Genomic DNA, 20,106 nt, shown 5'->3' on the forward strand with positions numbered 1-20,106 from the left:
TACTTAAACAAGAGGAGCACTTCAATTATGAAAATGGTACTCACCTGCAGCACTGCCAGAATGCCTCTTTTGTAGTTTGAAATGCCTCTTTTGTAGTGCTGAAAGAACAGAATAGCTATCATTTACAGCATCACCTACAAGTCACACAAAACAGGAGACACATTACGTAAAAACATACTAACTCTAATCCTCAGTTTCTCAGACCAAACACTAGCTATCAAAGAATTGGAAGACTAAGGAAATGTGAAGTGAAAATGGACAGCACACCTGCCTGAAGAGAAGAGTGATTCTTTTTTTAAAGCAAGTTCATCAGTTAAGGCTTAATTTCTCAGGTATATGTGTTTTCTCCACTGCCATCCAAGGTAAAGAACACAAAGCAAATGCAACAGAAGTTATCCTCAGCATGAATGTGACTTTACAGAAATAACATCATCCTATAAATGTTCTATTTGGTAGCTGATGAAAATAAAATTAAAAAAAAAAAGATCCCAAATTCACATACAGATTTAAGCAGCTTTGAATTCCCCTGGCCTAGAAACTGGTTCTGGGTAACTTCCAATACTTACTATGTTCCCTCACAGCAAATGGATAAAGAAAGTAATTTTCTCAAGTCATTTGTCAATATTTTAAAGTGATTAAATTGAGAAAGACTGGAATACTGAAAGCACAAGTCCTCTCAATAACTTTTAATACATCCATTCTAAATACATAACACAGGAATATTAAACAACTAGCTTAAGAACACAAGTTCATACTAACTATAGCCTAGCCAATTCAACTAAAGAAGCTTTTTCTACCATACTGCAACTACAAAGAAATTAATAAAACTTAAGTTCCCATATATTTCATTTTGCATTGGATGAGCAATCCCCAAGGTATATATATAAAGCAACGGGTTCTGAGTCATTTGAATGAGATTTTTTGGTGATAGTCAGATTCATGAAAATATATCTCCATGTCAGGGCAAACAAAAAACTTTGGAATGACAAAGGAAATGAATGGACAGCAAAACAAAATTGTAATTCTCATTACATACGAAGTATCTACTTGCCAAATACTGTGTTTTGTCCCACTCACACTAATACTAGTGCTACTCCTCCCTCCCCCAGTTTACAAGAACACTTCAAACAAGTTACCTATAAACTTCAGGGAAGGACCAAAGGAATAAAATACTTTTGTACCATGAATGACTCCACCTACTACTATTTTGAAGGTTGAAAAACATACCTGACTGGGGGGTAGGGATGAAAATGGTGACTGAGTCTTAAGTGTTAATAAACTGGGAAAAGCAAACTACATCTCTGTGCAGGACATCAAGCAGACAGAGCATGGATAGCTTCAAAACACAGAACAAACTTTCTTCACAGAAGATGTTACACCACTGAGTTCCTTAGCACAGGAGTTAGAAGTTGACAGAGGTTCATAAAGCAACAAATCAAAGCAAAAAGTCCACAGAGAACCTCTTCCTCATGAAGATCCTGGTCAAGAATAGCTAGAGGCCAAGAGAACATTCTTGGAGTTTATTGCTACATTTTTTATAGTGTTCTTAAAACACTTGCTCTTGCCACCTGCTAAGAACATAGGGCTAAAAACAGCTTCTGCTTTTACCTGATACAGGGTTGCCTTACTTTTCAAACATTAGAGATAATTTGTCTATTAGATTGTAGATTTTTCCACTGGTAGAAAATAATTTTACATTGTATTTATATATCAGACAAGTCAGAAAGACACAATGTGTGAAGAAGGAAAAATCCTGCTCCATGGTATTTTTATGTAGGTCATGTGACAGTCTCCTCTTTTCAACACAAAGCAAAGCAAGACCAAAAATACAGTTGCATTAAGTTATTCTTAAGTACATTTAAAATTATTACAGCTTTGCAAGCACCTATGTTGAACACAGGTGAAGGTTGTAAATTAAGTTCAGTTGTATTCAGATTCCCAACAGTATTATTTTTTTTTTCTTTAAGCCATACATTAACAATCACCACAATTTATTCTGTCACATGCCAGTTTTCCACTGGCATCAGAAATATTCTTAAATATTCAGAAAGAATCTTTATTATATGCAAACAAAAGAAAAAACGTAACTGTTAGTGCAAGCATATTAAGACATTCCTCTCCCCAAAGAGATTAGCAAAGGCATCCTAATGTTTCTTGAAAGAATAATTCCCAACTGATAAGTATATTCTTCATGTTAAAAATACAACAAAATTTTAGGCTTCTTAAAATAAATCTGTAAAGCTAAATCTCTATTCTAAGTCATCATATAGTTCCATTGGAGAGACTAACATGTTTTAAAGATCTACAGATGCAAAGAGACTGGTACCAGCTTAATTTATTATGAGTAGCTATTACATTATTATTTCACTGTGAGATGTTCTGGTGTGTACAAATGTAACAGTGAAAAATTATTTACTGAAAGATGACATGAAAGCTCAAAGCCTTTAAGCTAGGCAGACAAGATTTTGACCTTTATTAGCGTAAGAGTTTTAGCTAGGTGAGAGGAAATTGAATAAGGAAAAGAATTCACAACACATGAAAACATCAAACTGAAAACAAACACTGAATTTTCTACCACAATGCTCATTCCCCTAATACTATGCAGCAGTTTGCTATTAGTTAGCTGCACAGTACAGTATTTCATGCCAAGTCCATGTATTTCCAGTCAGGTAAAGATTGCCATCTGAGTTCAGGCATCATTTACTCATGCAGAACTGAAACGGGCAATTGCTACAAAACTGATTCTGTATGCGTATGAAGGATAATGTAGAAATAATTGACAGACCATCAGAGTTTGTGAAACTGCAGAAATTACTAACTATTGCTAACACAGCAAACTCAGGTAAGTAAAGCTCTTTAATTACTTAATTTAAAAGTACATATGTACACATCATCATTAAAGCCAACAATTTTGAAGCAAAAGCACTGGACAATATACATAAAGTTCTTCTGGAAAGTATTTTTTTCAGATGCTTAGAACACAAGAAGGACTTTACTTACTATTTTCTTCCAAAAATTAAACAAAGTTCTGCAACCTATATGTTCAGTTTCAACAATTTTAGGGGGAATGGTCATGCAACAGACAATATTTTGCAACATTATCCTTAACAGACAGTAATGATCTATCTCCACATTACTCATCACTTTCTACACTGCTGTCGTCTGAAGACTCAACCAGATCTTCGGTTACTGCAGAAGTGCAATGCAGCTTTTTACTACCTAGAAGTAATTAACAAAGTGTAAAATTTATAAAGCAAGAAAAGACAAGAGCTTCAAAACAAACGTGTAGAAATACAAAAAGCCTTTAGGGTACAAACTAGACCAAAACACTAAACTTCTGCACCGAACTGTCTGTGCTATTCTGATTGAAAAATACCTGTCTGCCCGTGCTTTGCTAGAGGTTAGAGGTCCTCTAATCTGTTTTCACAGGAGCTGGGCAAACCAGCTTAGTGTCATACTTATAAAACAACTGAATTTTCCAGATAAAATCTATGCAATAAAAATTAGGATGATAAACATTCCATACATGATAAACACTGACTTGTTCAATCCTTACCAACTGGAAAAGGACCCGTGTCTTCAAAATCTTCCCAGTGTTCGAAATCAAAAGACACATGAGGATTCTGTTAACAAAAAACACAGTCTGAAATATCTGTACTAAAGCACAGCTAGTATGTTTGAAATATTCAGTAATTCTCAAGTCAATTTTCCCTTCACCTTGTTCTTTAGTAACTTGCACCATGCTCCTTTTTTCTCTTTTGCGAGGATAATAGCGGCCTCTTTATCCTTAATCACACACGATGACTTTTCTGTAAGTATGTACTGATGTAGCTCCATGTCAGCCAAATAAAGTTTGTCTCCTAAACAAGCACTAAATTATAAAAAAGTTTTTAAAAAATAAATACAAACTAACAGCCATATTTCAGGTTTATTAAACTTAAATTTCATAAGCTTACCTGAAAATTACTTTTTCTTTAGAGAAGTCACATTTATAGTCAGCAATACCTGCTATTTTTACCTTTACTGTAACAGTCACTTCATTTTGAAACCATTTTATTTCTGGATAAAAGCTAGAATAGAGAAAGATTAATTGGAGTTAGCCCAAACAGAAAATAAACCATCTTACATACAACTAGAATTCTCCCATTAGGTTGCCAACAAAGGGGAGTTTCAGCATGTGTATGTGTATCCAAGCCATAATAATTTGACTCTAAGTAGCAATATCAGGAAACCTTATGTCTGGAAAGGGTGTCAGCCTCACTTGCTACAAAAGCAATTTGACCTCAGCCTTTGAAGGTGCATATTTATTAGCTCAAGAGGCGACACATACACCACCACCACTGGTCTCTCGAGCTCAACGCCAATTTAACAATTAAAGGATACTTCCACCTGTATTGTATCTATTTATGCATAAAACAGATAATCTCAGTAAGAATAATTGTCCTGTTTAGCAGTTCACATTAAAAAGCAAGCATGGTATCAAAATCACTCTGAATTTTTGTACCATTTATGCTGATGCAGGGTGGAGTCTTCTGCTTCCTTATTTTGAGCTACACCATCTGAAAATAAGAAATTGAGGAAGATATTTTATACTTATCTATACTATACAAACCAGATTCGAGAACAGCCCAGTACCATCACGGAGATAATTCACTAGCAATCAGATTACTATTGCAGGCACATATTTGGTACTTATGTCAGGTACTTCCTATCTGGAAATATTCTATTAAGCTAGTAATTCAACTGAAATTTCAACTGAAAAGTATTGGAGTTGGTATTAAAAAAAATAAAAATCACACTTTCCAGGTCAGATAAAGGATTTTTTTTTCAGTCTTCCACACATTAGTTGATACCTGAAACGTGTAATTTTAGAAACTGAGTAAATGTTTCAGGGGTTCACTAAACAGCTAAAATTGGTATTATCATCAGAGCTTGAAACACGGCATTACAGTCACTCTACTATACCAAGTAAAAATAAAGAGTCTTCCATGGTAAGTATTACACGACCTTGCAACTTTTTTTAATCATTCAGCCCTCATCTCTCTAAATTCACATGCTAACTGGAGCTAGACCATCTTCTGTCCTCTTCTATGGCTGACATCAAGTCATGTGCTTTTAAATTCTCTGCTGACTGAATACCAAAACCTTGAGCATTAGATTAAGAAAAAAAAAAAAAAAAAAGCCGTTTTCTACCACCCTGAATCTGGTGAGAAAAAAAAAATTAACCTCCCAGTGAACGATGCTGTTTTTCACCTCAGATATTCCAACAGAGGTTAACTTCTTTCAACCTTACAGCTTTTGAAAGCAAAATGCTCTTCCTCTCCTTGGGAGTTATTTCCTGCTCACCATTCCATATAGAGCCAAACAACTGAGTGTTTCAAGGACAGAGTATGTCCCGAACAGTAGAACAGATGTATCCATGTGGCTTACTCACACAGCAGCTTCAGGCTACTGACTATGAGGTATTTGTGACTTAACATAAACTATATGGTGCTACTCTGTATATTCAGAAAAAAAGGATGCAATTGAAAAAATGGCTTTCAGGTTAACATTTTAGGGCTCAACTTGAATGAAAGTTTTAAATTTTTTGGTAACAAGGAGAACGCTTACCACACAGATGATTCCCCATAGTCATTTTAGAAGATTTACAGTTTTCAGTAGAATTTTCTTGTATGGGCATGTTCTGAGGATCAGACACATTCTCTGGATGGGCTGTGTCCTCCTTTATGCTTCTGAACATAGAAAAAAATGTTTTTAAAATAAAAGGTTCATAAAATAAAAGGTTTAAGAATGTTAAATATTCAAAGAATTCCAAATCATAGTTGAAGTCCTATTGGAGTTAAGTTTCTCATTCTAACATATATTTAAAAAAAAACAACCAAAAACCAGAACTTCTAAAATGCACTTCTAGCAATCCTAAAGTCTCACAGGGTTACTGAAGTTTGTTAACACAGCAAGAAGCTTTTAAATGTTCTTCTGACTTGGATTACTGTATAAACTTCTGATGGTGGCAGTATTTCCTTTGAGTCAAAAAATCTGTTGGTCTTTGTGTGTGATGGACCTGGATAGGAAACTGGTTACCTTTCAAAAAAGAATTCCAGTTGGTCTGGGGGCTTTTTGGTCATGTTTCATTCTGACTCAGAAAAAATAAAAGTTTTAGAATATTTAAAGTTCTTTGCATATTAGTAAGAGACCTCTGGCTTTACAGATTACAAATAATACCTGCAATAACAATTTTAAGAACTCTATGCTTGCAAGAAAGTGAAGTATTAATGGTCACACTATGTAAATTACATCAACTCAGTTGCCCAAACTAACTACAAACTAGCTTTACTAGCTGTACTCAAGATGCAGGAAACATTGCAACAGAGTCAAGCTATGTGAGAAGCTGCTGATCATAATAAACACAACAGAATTTGAATTTACACGTTTCTGTGACAAACTTGACTATCTGCATCAAATGCTAGTTTAACATCTTGAAGACTTCCTATTTTTCTTTCCATGATGCTTATGTGACTAAAGAATAGTTAGAGGAAAGCAGATGTCACAAACACTGCTGTCTCTGTTTAAATGAAAATCATACTCAGTACCAATAATGTAAATATCCTGTTCATAAAATTACTTTTTTTCCTAGTAAAATATATGCTGAAAATGATGCATATTTTAAATATATATTCCAAGTAATTGGAAACACTCACGAAGGCTCCAAGTTGTTCATGTGACTTAGTTCCTTCACATGTACACATAGCTTCTGGAGCTGCGTTATATGTTCTGGATTGTCAGTTCCCAGACCCGTAGACAGAATCTCAGATCGCACGCTGTATTCATTGACATACATCTTCAAATCCGAAAGCCTGGTAACCCGGACCTTGAATTACAAAACATGCTAAATGAAAACCATAGCTCATTAATTGTTTCTCTCCAATTCTAAGCTGTTCTTTAGATAAAATTTTGAAAAATCTGAAAATTAATGAGTATATGTTTAAACATGAAATGACTTACTCATGTTCAATTGTTTTCAAAGGATCACCATCTTTTTCATTGTTGTAACAACTCAATTAACTAGTAGGTAGCCCCATCTAAAAGAACCAACATGGAAATGAAGTAGAAAATCCTAGCCTCAATTACAAAAATTACAGCCAAACTACACACCATAGAATTAGAATAACTTCTAGATCCAAATCACAATAAAACTGCTGGGTGGGGCCCCAGTTTTATTGAGAGGAATACAAATAAAAGCTAGCAATCAAAGAGAAAAGGTTGAGATATCATATCAGAAATTAAGCTATTAAAGAAAATTACTTTCAGATAATTTTATCTTTCCGCTTTATTTTTCATCTGATTGAATAGACAGGAAAATAAAGCATGATATATACCAAAGCACAGGAATACCTTACTTGGGCAGGACCAGGCTGACACAAGAAATGCATCATGAACCTGGGATGTGGGGAAGCCTTTCTGATCAACTTGTCTCAACCATAAAAATCCCTCAACTTGTGAGCTATCTTTAACAGCAATTCTTAAAAGAACTCCGTGCCCTTAAAATTATTTTTGACACAGACATTGTAACAACACAACTAGCTTGTTAAAGTCATTAATGAAGACTTAAAACGCACCTTGTTTTTTACTTTGTCCTTTGACTTTACTTTCAGAATAGATTCTTGACTTTCCAAATAAAACAAACAAACAAAAAAATAACAACCCAACAACAAACAACCCAAACCCTTTCAATTAAAACACAGCCTTAAGGTAGTTTCCTACCTGCAAGATTTTGGGAGAATAGAAAAATACTCAGGGGAAATGTCACTGCATAGATGACCTACTCTTCTCCTCCCCACTTTTCCCTACCTATCACCTTCCAGTCAGCACCTCCAACATGGGTACTTGGCCCAGCCCAGTTCTGCCACCTTCACAGGCCAGGGAACTGACAGAACAATACAAACATGGCACTGACCTTAACATGCTGATTTCAGGAAAACCTAACAAGTCAGCTTTGACAGAAACAATAATCAAAGCGATTTCATCATGTCTGAGATTACTGCAATGAGATAGATGAGATAGCGTAACAAAATCAAAAACTTCAGCATCTTCAACATGAGAGAAGGCCTTTATATCCAATTGATGTTTATTGGTTTTCTTTTGAATGCCAACAGAAAGAAATGCAGCTGATGATGAAAAACTCACAATACTACCCATTAACGCTCCGCAAGACCAAGACATCTTCCAGATGTTAGTTAGTGGCAGCAAAGCATTAAAAACAAACCCCCCCACCCAAACTAAGAGCACTCATTCTTCCTATTCTGACGAAGAAAACTACGGAAAGAAGTTTAAAGGGTTCTTCAAATTTGCAGAAAAGCTTAGAATAAAACTGGCTAAGGAAAAAGGGTTACAAGAAAAAAAACAAAAGAACAAGAAGGTAATTTGAAAAGATCATCAAATCTAAAAAGCCAACAGCATCGTCATCACTGAAACAGCAGCAGCAACACAATACAGCTAGTTATACAATAATCATCATTCTCAGTGTGAACAGGTGGCACGTCCTTTTTGTCCCACTCCCACTGGTGCAAGAACCAGAAAAGACAGCAAAGGCTTACAAATATAAACAGAATAAACTAAGCCTAATGTAAGAGGTCTTAGAGATTAGCAAACAATGTTAGAGGACCAAAGCATCACTATCTCGGAGGTACGTGTAGCAAACTACAAAAATGATTTTACAAAAAGCTTAATAGTATTTCCACAAAACACTTTTGTTTTTAACTTCATGAAATAGTCTGGATGACATAATTAATTTGATACTCTGTTACTGGCGCATTTTCAGCTCTCCAGATTTACAGTTCAATTTTTAATCACTCCCATATATTCCATCTATAAACAAACATTCACGTTAATTGCAGAAAAGCTGAAGCTGTGAGGAGGGAGTCATGGAAATCAACCCCCCTTTTCAAGCAGGCTTACCCAGAGCCAGTAGCCCAGGACTGCATCCAGATGGGCCTTCAAGTATCTCCAAGGATGGAGAGTATAAAACTTCTCTGAGCAATCTGTTCCAGTGCTTAGTTACACGTGAATGCTACATAGATTAAAATCAGAATATATTTCTGTCTGTGCTCCTTTTTTAACTCAACAACACCATACCTACCATTGGGTCAATCCAAACTGTATTTCCTAGGGTAAGTACTATTTTTGCTTCATGTGGTTTTCCTTTAATTTTGTGATGAATATAATGGGTTACCTAGGAAAAACAAAACACCACCTTTGAGATGTATACCAATGTAACTTTGCATTTATTTGAATTGTAATGAACATCATCTGAGCTTAACAATAAGAGTATTTAATAAATCAAAACAGTTTGAGTTAAACTGATGAAATACTGTAATTTTACCATGGATTAAAGTACTGTTAAGTCTTTAAGGAAGGAACTTATTAATAGAAGACTACCCAAGCACAGGTCAATTTACAGAGGCTGCCCTCCCATTACTCCCCACAGACTTAAAAGTAGCAATAACTTGTTCTGGAAGAAAGCATTTAAGTCACATAGGAGAAAATCCCATAAATTTCACTTTATTATTTTTCAGGCAAACAAAAACTAAAAGTCAACTTCTTAGAATCTGGACCACTAACAGATATTTATTGATAAGACTAAAAACAATTAAATTTGATAACTAAGTCTGCAGTTCATAATTGTTTTCCTGTAGAAAACAAACACATAAAAGAACCTAAGGGAAATACTATGAAAAAAAGATGATGAATATTACCTTTGGGTTCCATTCAATTTCATTATCAATGGGTTTCACTCTACAAACTATAAATTCCACAGCCTGAGGTGGCAGATGCTGAAATCTTGCAGGTAAGTGAAGAAGCTGAGAGCTCTGAACTTGACGTGTTCTGCCTTCATCTATGTACTTGATTTTGACATTAAAGAACAAGTTTTCTTCTTCTTTTGGAGGAGTCTCTACCACCTGAACCCTTCATATAGTGGGAGAACATAACAGAATTAGTATTCATCCAATCAATTGTAAGAAGTTTGTTTGTTTGTTTTTAAATCTACACATGTAAAAAAAAAATTCACAGTAAAATACTGAATTCTGTGTGGGCATATGCATATGTGCATGTGTGATCATTTATTTTCCATTTGGTAACTTAAAAAGTATGTGTTTGGTATTTTAAAGACTGATCTGAATATAGCAGTGATTTTTTGCTGTTTTCAGGGCAGGATGGGGAGGTGGATGTTAAGTGGTTTTTTTTTTTTAAAAAAAACAATGAAAGGTTTAGATAACTTTTTTCCTTATATAAAAGTGCACATAATAAATTAAAAAAAAACATCACAACACTTACCTGTGAAAAAGTGTTTCCTCACATAATCCATACAGAGCTAGCTTCTCCACCTTTTTAATGGGAATGTTATTACTCGTCTCCTTAAAATATTCATTGATTTCTTCAGCAAGAGTTGTATATTGGTCCTGTTGTTTATCTACTATACGACCAAAGTAGTCTGTTGCATTTACAATGTGGAGAGGCAGTATCTGAAAGAACAAAAGGTATTAGGGAAGGAAAAAAAAAAAAGGACCGATGATGTCTCAAATTAATGAGATGTGGAGATGTGTAAGTTTTCATATTCAAGGTCAGCCATCTATTCACAACCCACAGAGGAGGCAGAGAGACTACTGCAAACACACATTCAGAAGATCATGTATTATTACTATATTATTCTTAAGATAATAAATAGTATTAACTGACCATATTCCAGTTGATGGAAATATATAGCACAAAAACCATCAAGCCTCAGTTGGCGGTATTCCACTTAAAAGAACACCAGTGAGCTACACTATTATCTGTGAAGCTACCAACTACTAAGGCATTCCACACCATCCTAGCTTAATTCTTAATGTTCTCCAACTTTAAGATGAATTTTAAAAGAGCTGACTGGGGAAACATGTAATGGCATTGCATTATTGCTCTCTTTATTAGGCCATCACTCTGAAAATTTTGCACTAAGAATTGCTTTAATAAAAAACAAAGATTATACTATTATCAACTCCATTGCATAAAATTCTGGGTGTACTGTCTGAACGTCATACCACATAGAAATACTGAAATAAAGCTAGGTATACAATGCAGATAGTAAGACGACCAGACATTTGATTTCCACTTCATAAAAATCCCAAAAGAGCACAACATGACTTCAGTTCTTAAAGAACGGAACACACTCTAATATTTCCTAACAAAGGAATACTTATCAAAGTGATAACTGATCTGCTAGCTGATTTGTTAATGCTGTAGTCAGCAGAAGCAAGCAGATGATGTCATGAAATCAGTCCTGACCTTAGGCACTACAAAAACTAGATACAGCTTGTCAAAGAATCTGAACTCATACCTACCAAGAAAAACTTCTATATTAGGCAGAAGTGGAGTGACAAAAAATAAATAAAAAATACACTCATTTCTCCTTATTTTCTACTCTTGCAGCCATTGACCTTTGGGTACTGATAGTGCCCATTAACTGCATGAGCTGAATGCACCTGAACTCTGCAAAAGACAGGACAGGAAGATTATGGAAGCAGTTCATCCAAGGGGCAAATTTAAGGACAAATCTGGCACAATTCATATTTATGCTGCAACCCCTTCAAGGGAGAGAAGAAAAAAGCTAAACACCAGCAAACGTTTTTGAGATATTATACACATATTACAGCAGTATTAATGTAAATGTTAAAAATATGTAGTATGCTTAAGTACCTATTTAAGACCTGCCTTCTTAGTACCCAAAACCAAGATAAATAACAATAACTTACTGTCACAAGTCCAGATGTTTGTGTAATTTTACTTGGCATATTCTGGAGCATGTCTATTTGTAAATTAATTTGATGACGGTCTGGACACACTGTTCTATTCCTGTGTATTTAAAAAAAAAAGTTTTAAAAAAATCATGAGCAAGATCTGATCTGAATGAAAGTACTCAATAGGAAAATTTATGAAGTAAGTAGAAGCAGTCATCATTCAAGGCACACAATTCCTTCTTGCACAAGTATGAATGTTAGGAAAATGTGGTATTTCCTTACTTGCAAATTCCAAATGCTTTAAGATAGGTGCACAGTGGCCTTGCAAACTTCTTTTCTTCTTCAGCTTCTAGCACCCTGGCTGTAAAATCATGCAGTTCCGGGGGAATTTCAGCTTCAGCACGCTTCAAATAGCGCAGGATCCCAAGAGCATGACATGTGTTGTTTTCTGTTAGCAGTATGACTGACCGTGCCTTTGTATGTTCCTGATCTACAGATGATTCCTAAAACATATGCATGCATTTCTAAGCTTTTATTTATCCACCAAATAGTTATCAAATGTTAACATTAATTTGTTGAAGATTTATACAAACCTCTATCACATTATGGAAGTTGTCAGACATGTTATATAGACGTTGACCAAAGATTCTTGGAGAAGAAGGAAAACTGAAATGTATCACGCAAGATGCATCTGTAATTCCCAAAAACTGCATGCAGTCATCTGTTAAAACTGAACACATGGTTTAAACACAAATGTAAAGGAACCGAAAGACTTTAAGCATGTGAAATATTAGATCACATCTGCAATGCCTGTTTCCCTCTCCCCATCCACTTACTTAAGAATTGAGGAAAATCTTTTCCCAATACACTTACATAAAGCATTACGTTTCTTCAACACATTTCCTAAGCATATGGCAGACAGCAATACATGTTAGTTTCTAATCTGTGTAAATCTGAATCTTGTAACAATATCAAAGAAAGAATAGGCCACAGCCAAATACTTCAGAAAACAGAAAACACTTCCAGTAACGCAGAAATGCTAACACTTTGAACCTCTAGATACAATTAAGTTAATCTTCTATTGACAGATAAAAGGGAAAAATTAAGTTTAAAACTCGTTAAGTCTTTGCTCTTGCAAAGAGTTCAAAAAAAAAAAAATCTACCAGAACACAGGGGGAAACAATTATGTTAAGGTTTCAGACGTTCTGAATTTCAAACTGAAAATATCCTCTGTATTAGCAGAGGATCATGAAACCGTGGAAATTCTCTGAAATACTAATGGTTCTTGTAACTAATAAATCAAACAACTCTTTTAATCTCCATCTAATAAGTAAGGCTTCCTGATGATTTCCCTCTCAGCAGTTTAACCCTGAGACCGGGGGGGGAGGGGGGGGGGGAGTAGACTAGATGCAGCACTAACAAGTAAAAAGATAACCAAGTGACAAGATAACCTAGTTCAAGTATTTAATGTAGAACATAGGTCACCATGAAGAAATAAACACAAATAGACAACTAGAAAACAAGAAAATACTCACCTAATACAACATGATTACCAGAAGCATAGCTTTTTGTCCAGTACTCTAAGACATACATGAAGTTAAACTCCTTTTCTTTATGTATTTTCAAGGCAAATATTGAGTTGCTCTTCAGTGCCTGATGACAAAATAAAGTTACACATTCTTGCAATACAACAGAAACAGCTCTGAGGAAGTCTAACAGTGTATCTTAGTAGTATCTGGCATACCCTACAGCTACTGTAAATAGAAGGCAAATGGAAAAAAAATTAGTAGAATTCTTAGGTTATTTATATGAAAAATAAGCTTACTCATTTCCTGTATAAAATGATAACTAATAAAGCCTGGCTTCCTACGGATTAATACATTAAGCATCTGTTTAGGAAGGTGCAAGGTCGATTTGAAGCTTTTCCCGCCATTAAGATGACCTCTCTGTTCTAAGGGGATTCCATTATCTAGTATCACACAGGCTCACATTTCAGACTCTCAAAGAGTGCTAAAAACCCTCATTGATCTCCCACACTTAACTTGCATGAATAAATAAGTCTCAATAAGGCTTTATATATTTGTCAATTCAAGGTTCACAAATTAATCACTACAAAAGCCTTTGTTATTTAGAAAGAAAGCACGTATAAAGAACTAAGTTAAAGCTTTTTTTTTTTTTTTTAATGTCACTTAACGTATTTGAAGTTCGTGTACACAAGGATTACTACAAACAAGTTCTTCTAAAACCTTCAGTACTTCTGTAGCATTGACAAACTTTTATTTCTTTTAAGTGGTGGTATTTGAGCAGGGGGTGTTTTTGGTATGCCTGAAGAAATTTAACCCTCGGACACTCAAGGAAAACAAAGTCTCAAGACAAAATCAGATTGGTTTCTGTTACCGGTCTTCAAGGACTAAGCAGTCCAGATACACTAATTACGTTTTAAGAATCTTTCAAAGAACACAGGATCTATTCCAACTTCTGGGAGAGAATATATTTCTGTGTTTCAGGACTGACATATCTATTCCTATTAGATCCGAAAAGTCTAGCCATATAGTCTTCTGCTATCCCACCCCTGAAACCACTGCTAAAGGTTTTCATTCTAATATCCTCATAGCCTGCCTCCTTTAGTAAAAAAATATCCCCACCATGCTGTCCAGCTTTAACAGTACTGCTTCACAGTGAAATCTGACAGCTCTCCTCTCTTGCTTCATACTGTTCAAGGACTAGCAGAGACAATGAATGTACAGAGGATATTTTTTGTTTTCCATTGCTCTCTACTGCTGCATTACCTGAAAAAAGATCAACTGCAGGAAAACTGTTTGTCTTTCTGAAATGCTGAGTACACATAGCTTGTTATATGTTAACAATCAAAAAAAAAAAAAAAGCGCTTATCTAAGTTTACTTATTTTGTTACCTGATGTACCATTTCTACTTCATCTACCGAATCTGTGAAAACCAACACCTTCTGAAGACGATTAGGGGTAAAATCCAGTATTTTGAGTAATATAGCAGTTCTCTCACTGCTCACGCAATGCTGCACAACCTAGAAATCGACACAAAATAGCTGACTGATAATTTATGTAATCTAAACATATTTTACAACATAATTCTTCATTTTAATGAACACTATGCATTGTTACACAATACAGCCTGAATCAAGGAAAAACAGAATAAGTGGTAGCTCTTCTGTTAAGCTTACAGAATATACAGTTCTCACATGGGACATCCACTTGATACCTTCCAGAAGCATGTATTTACATCACATAATCAAACACCCATGTTTAAGCGTTTGATGAAATGCTCCATTGAAACGACAGACATGATTTTTCATTCATTTAATTTTAGATGATTTTTCAATCTTTCAATCTATGTATCGCATTTTGAAGTACTACTGAAAACCTTCATGCTACAAAAAACATCCTGCTTCAGCTGAAACACTAAACCATTTAAACACTGACATTATCAGTCCTGCCAAACTTCTAACTGGATTTCTCACAAGGAGGGGTACATTTTCCAATTTGGGGCGATGCTTAGAACATCTAGTCTTTCAAGTATGCTCAATCCCCAATTTATGGCATAAGTTATAAATTATTTTTAGACACAGAAAAATTCAGATCATATTTACATTTTGTATTATTCTCAAGGGCTACCCTGTATTTACGAGAAATTAAATATAGACTTAGAAACACTCAATATCTTGACCTAAGATTTCCAGAAATAAGTTATTTTGTTGCATGGCGCACTGCAGTAGAACAAGGTTTAATAGCTCTGTGTTGGGAAAACTTACCCTGTAGTTTTGCCATATATAATTAATAGTTGAAACAACTTTCTAGCAGTTTTGTCACAAACTATACTATTTGGGAACACTCACGTAAAATCCAGACTTATAAGCAAGAGTATGGAAATAGTTGAGGGAGTATCTTCACCCCAGTCCTAGAAACTAAGGTAAATGACCATCACCTCATTCAGTAAGGTTTTCTAAGAATCACCGCAGTTCATACGTGGGAAGTACACCTGAGCAACCTGAATTATGACTCCTGCACTATCCAGTTACAACAAAGAACAGTTATATACATTGAGCTTGATCAGTACAGACAACAAGAAAGACATCTTGGAAAACCAATAGCAACATCACCCCCAAATTTTTACCTGATGTACATTTCCATAAATAGAAGCTTCTTCCATAGCTGTTATCACAACATAGGGATCGTTCATGAACTCCTTTATTAAACGTGCTATATGTTTATTCCAATGAGTTCCAACAGCAATAATTTGATGTGGTAAATATTCCCATTCTTCAGTAATAATGGTTTTCTTGTAGCAATCTAATATGGTAAAAACCTATAAAGAAAAAAAAAAAATCTATCATCCTCTTACCCTATTCCAAGGAGTCTTTAAAAGCAGTGGTGTGTATATTGCTCCAGCATACTGTTTTTTTTTTTCACGTTACAACACAAAAGACTCAAATTTTATATCCCAAAAGAGTTTGTGCACTTTTGCCCTATTATTTGAACACCTTTGAAGCAAGAAGAAAGTTCCAAAAGAACATGAAAGAACGGTGTGCGTGTGCACACAAATATCCTCCCTGGAACTGACTGTATTAATTGATCAAGGATCACAGCTAACACCTGAAGAAGCAGCTTCGGTAAACCCCCGCCAATAAAATCTACTAGAAAAATGTATATACAAGTATTCATAGTTAGAAAAAAAAAAGTTAGATTAATAGACCGAAGCTCTACTTCTCCAGTGTTTTGTTCTGTCAGAAATATACAGATACAATTTTTCTTTTTAATTCCATTTCCTTCTCAACTTATACTCTAGCCAGGGGTTGAAGAAGGTTAGTATTTGCATCATTTTCCACTATCTACAAGACTGCCACATGCAGAACAACTGGAACAGCATTTTACCATCTGAATGCATAACCCATTTACCTGTTCAGTAGCTTCAGAGAACAGTACCTCGATCTCATCAAAAACAAGATGGCAAAGTCTACAAAACAATAAGCACTTATGTTCATACAGTCTCAGGAAGCTGTATGGTGTAGTCACAATTACATCACCTACAAGTCAGAAGAAAAGACTGTTAACATTTTTCTTTTATGATTTCAAAGAACACAAGTAAAAAACACTGTAGGGCAGGTCAATTTTATTAAAAAGACCACCAGATGATCTCTTGAGGTCCCCTTCAAAATTGTATGATTCTGCATACATTCAGGCAGAATAAGATACTGAAAAGTGTCTGTAAAGAGGCAGTTAAAATGCCCACTGTCATAGGTCAAACCTCAAGCAATGGAACAAAAACATATCTATTTCTGTTCCTTAACACTAAGTGCCAGTAACACTGTTCTCAAGCATGATTCAGAAAATAGAAAGTATTCTTACATCCTTGAATTTTCACTCTTTCAGCTTCTTTTTTATTCTGCCCAAGTATTATCAACGTTGGATGAAGCTGTCTGGAACATCTGCCGTAAGTTTTCAGCAACTCAAAAACAAGTTGTGCCTTCTTCCAGCCAGGACATAAAATAAGTGCTAGTGGCTACATACATATACACAATTTTACACCACAGTATTAGACAAGAAGTACAGTTCTTACAATTCTGAACATCTCAATATTTAGGAAAAAAAATAAGGTCTGCAACACAGGCCTTTACGTGCTTAAAAACTCAATCTTTTAGTATTGTATCATCTCATTAATGCAGATGCTACAGACCCAAGGAATCATATGCCAGGTTACCTGAAGACAAAAAGGATGCATGCAGTAACATAGCGTAAAAAGTCCAGAAATTTAACAGAAGCAGCAGCACAGTCTAGTACAACCCCAAGTAACATACAATCTTCACCTAGAAGTCCCTTACAAACTCAGTAATTCTATAATTCTGTGCTCTAAGACAAGTTACAAAACAAGTTACAGTATTTCAAACAGCTAATACATATTTGAATTTAGCAAAAACAGACTAACTCCTTTAAAACAAACCTTCCTAAGAATCGAAGTGCTATAACATTAACCACTTATTAGACATAACTTGCTAAGTCTAAACTTCCAATGCAGTCATCATTTTAGACTTCATGCAGTCCATCTCCACAAGCCTTTACACGAAGGGCCTATAAACTGGCAAACATCATGAAGATATACAAAGATCATATTAGAAATAAACATTTTAAACCCCCACTATTTTTTTGAATTATTATTCTTATTTGCACTTTAGAACAGAAAACCTGATATTACTCTAATATATACATACTCCATTTCTGTTTGGCAAGGCTTTGTAGCAGCTTCCCAATTGTAAGAACGTAAGAACTGGTGGAATGTATAAAAAAGGGTCATTTCCTTGATGTGAGATGGCAACTACATCACATCCTCGAGCAACTGGCGGCCAACAGTAAGATTCTGTGAAGGTAGGGCCTAAGAATTTTTCCCGAGTAAGTTCCTAAAGAAAGAGATATTAAGAGTTCCATGTGAACACTGTGTACTTACATATTGACAAAAAAAAAAAAAAAGACAAAACACTATGTGATCTAAGAACTTTTTGACCCACTTCATGATAAATATTCTTAACATGCAATATGAAAACAAATTCTTTGGGGTCAATGAGTTAAATTATGACATTGAAATTAAAGTCACACAACTTACGCCAACAGCTGATATACCTGTAGAAACCTTACAGAAACCTGTAAGAAATTCTTACAGGTGTCTGTCAGCATCTCTCTAAAGTGTCTTCATTTATTCGATCACATGAAAAACATTCTAGACATTCCTCAATCAAAATAAGGTATTATTATAACAACATATTTAGTATTTAAGGCTGAAACATATCATCCTTAGAAGAAATTCAATGTAAAATCAGATATTAGTATTACCTTTTTCAGATCATCATAAAGTGGTGCTTTTTCCAGAATTGAAGATGGCTCAATCTTGTTGCTAAGAAAGACAAAGTTCCCTTCTTCAGTAAGACTGTGAGAACTCTGAAACCATAAGTAGAAGATAGTATTGAAGGCAACACAAAATAAAAGGGTTTTAGTTTACTTACGATGACTCAAGAGCACTTCTTGTATTTAAGAAAATAGATTTTGATAAAAAATAGGAAAAACAAATCGTAAATACATTTTAAATGTGATTCATACATACTGATCAGCTACACAGAGCAGTGATGAGACAAATGCTCAGTATTTCTTTCTTAATGAATGATTTATAAAGACCTTCATAACACAACTGTCTTAAGAGAAACAACAAAGCTGGTAAGAGGGCTGGAAGGCATGTCCTATGGGAGGCTGAGGACACTTGGTTTGTCTAGTCTGGAGAAAAGAAGGCTAAGAGGTGACCTTGCTGCTTTCTACAACTTCCTGAGGATAAATGGAGATGGAGCTGCCAATCTCTGTTCCCTGGTAACCAATGATACGACGCACAGGAATGGCACAAAGCTGGGCCAGAAGAGGTTCAGACTAGGTATTTGAAATTTTTTTCTAATCAGGGTGGTCAAACACTGCAGCAGGCTTCCTAGCAAGATGGTTGATACCCCACGACTGTCAGTGATTGAGAGGCACTTGGATAATGCCCTCAATAATATACTCCAACTTTCTTTTATCCCAGAAGGGGTCAGGCAGTTGGTCTCAATGACCTGAGCTTCTGACTGAGCTATTCTAATTAAGGTACTCAAAAAAAAGCATTAGATGCTGGATGCACACTTAGTGCTCAACTACAACAACAAAACCACAATTAATAAAAAATTACTGGTAAAATCCACTGTGGTGGCTTGGCCTCACAGCCAAGCACTCACAAGCCACTTGCTCACTCTCCCCTTCCATCGGGATGGTGGAGAAGCAGGAGGAGAGCAAGAGATGTTAAAATACAGACAGGGTTGTTACCAACTACTGATGCACACAAATCACACTCAACTTCAGGTAACTTAATTTGTTGCCAAGTAATATAAATATTTGAGTATCAACTTGGTTATTAGGAAACAAAAACAACAAAACATTTGCACACTGATGGAAAAATACCTTTCTTCCTTCATTTCCAGTCTCAACTTCTCTCCAAACTCCTCTCCCTTTGTAAGAGAACACAGGTTACACTCAGCTGCATCACTGAGGCAGCGAGCAGCACAAGTTGGCACTGCAGTCAGAACATAGCAGATTGTCTTCGCTGCTCCTTCCATCTCACTTCTCTACAGTGTGCATCCTCCACTAGTTACAGACCCTTCAGAAGTACCTGCTCCAGCACTGATCACCTCTGTTGCTCATATATTGGTGTTCCCTGTACCGTTTCTCACTTTTTTTCATTCCTTCCTCCTCCCCTGGTGTCTTCTACCCTTTCTTAAGTATGTTTTCATAGGGGTGCC

General features: G+C 35.4%; 1 protein-coding gene across 5 annotated transcripts in view; it reads right to left on the bottom strand.

The window, feature by feature from the left end:
* Positions 1–20,106, bottom strand: part of TDRD12 (tudor domain containing 12) — a 68,592-nt gene that overhangs the window by 37,593 nt on the left and 10,893 nt on the right. For 2 of the 5 annotated variants that reach the window (XM_080552721.1, XM_080552722.1), the window contains exons 12-31: positions 18,629–18,733; positions 18,013–18,198; positions 17,153–17,306; positions 16,703–16,830; positions 15,921–16,112; positions 14,686–14,814; positions 13,307–13,424; positions 12,365–12,501; positions 12,054–12,274; positions 11,787–11,886; positions 10,333–10,520; positions 9,753–9,963; positions 9,137–9,229; positions 6,699–6,868; positions 5,611–5,732; positions 4,505–4,559; positions 3,957–4,070; positions 3,718–3,871; positions 3,557–3,623; positions 3,048–3,219 (exon numbers count right to left, since the gene is read on the bottom strand). In XM_080552721.1, coding sequence (XP_080408847.1) covers positions 3,134–3,219; positions 3,557–3,623; positions 3,718–3,871; positions 3,957–4,070; positions 4,505–4,559; positions 5,611–5,732; positions 6,699–6,868; positions 9,137–9,229; positions 9,753–9,963; positions 10,333–10,520; positions 11,787–11,886; positions 12,054–12,274; positions 12,365–12,501; positions 13,307–13,424; positions 14,686–14,814; positions 15,921–16,112; positions 16,703–16,830; positions 17,153–17,306; positions 18,013–18,198; positions 18,629–18,733 — 2,730 coding nt within the window. In that variant the 3' untranslated portion in view covers positions 3,048–3,133. Of the gene's footprint in view, positions 1–44; positions 3,220–3,556; positions 3,624–3,717; positions 3,872–3,956; positions 4,071–4,504; positions 4,560–5,610; positions 5,733–5,769; positions 6,134–6,698; positions 6,869–9,136; positions 9,230–9,752; positions 9,964–10,332; positions 10,521–11,786; positions 11,887–12,053; positions 12,275–12,364; positions 12,502–13,306; positions 13,425–14,685; positions 14,815–15,920; positions 16,113–16,702; positions 16,831–17,152; positions 17,307–18,012; positions 18,199–18,628; positions 18,734–20,106 lie in introns of those variants that run through there. The other 3 variants (XR_013938458.1, XM_080552723.1, XM_080552724.1) reach the window with 3 other exon arrangements.

This window comes from Anser brachyrhynchus, assembly GCF_964034855.1.
Source record: "Anser brachyrhynchus genome assembly, chromosome: 12".
In the NCBI taxonomy this organism is placed as follows: domain Eukaryota; kingdom Metazoa; phylum Chordata; class Aves; order Anseriformes; family Anatidae; genus Anser; species Anser brachyrhynchus.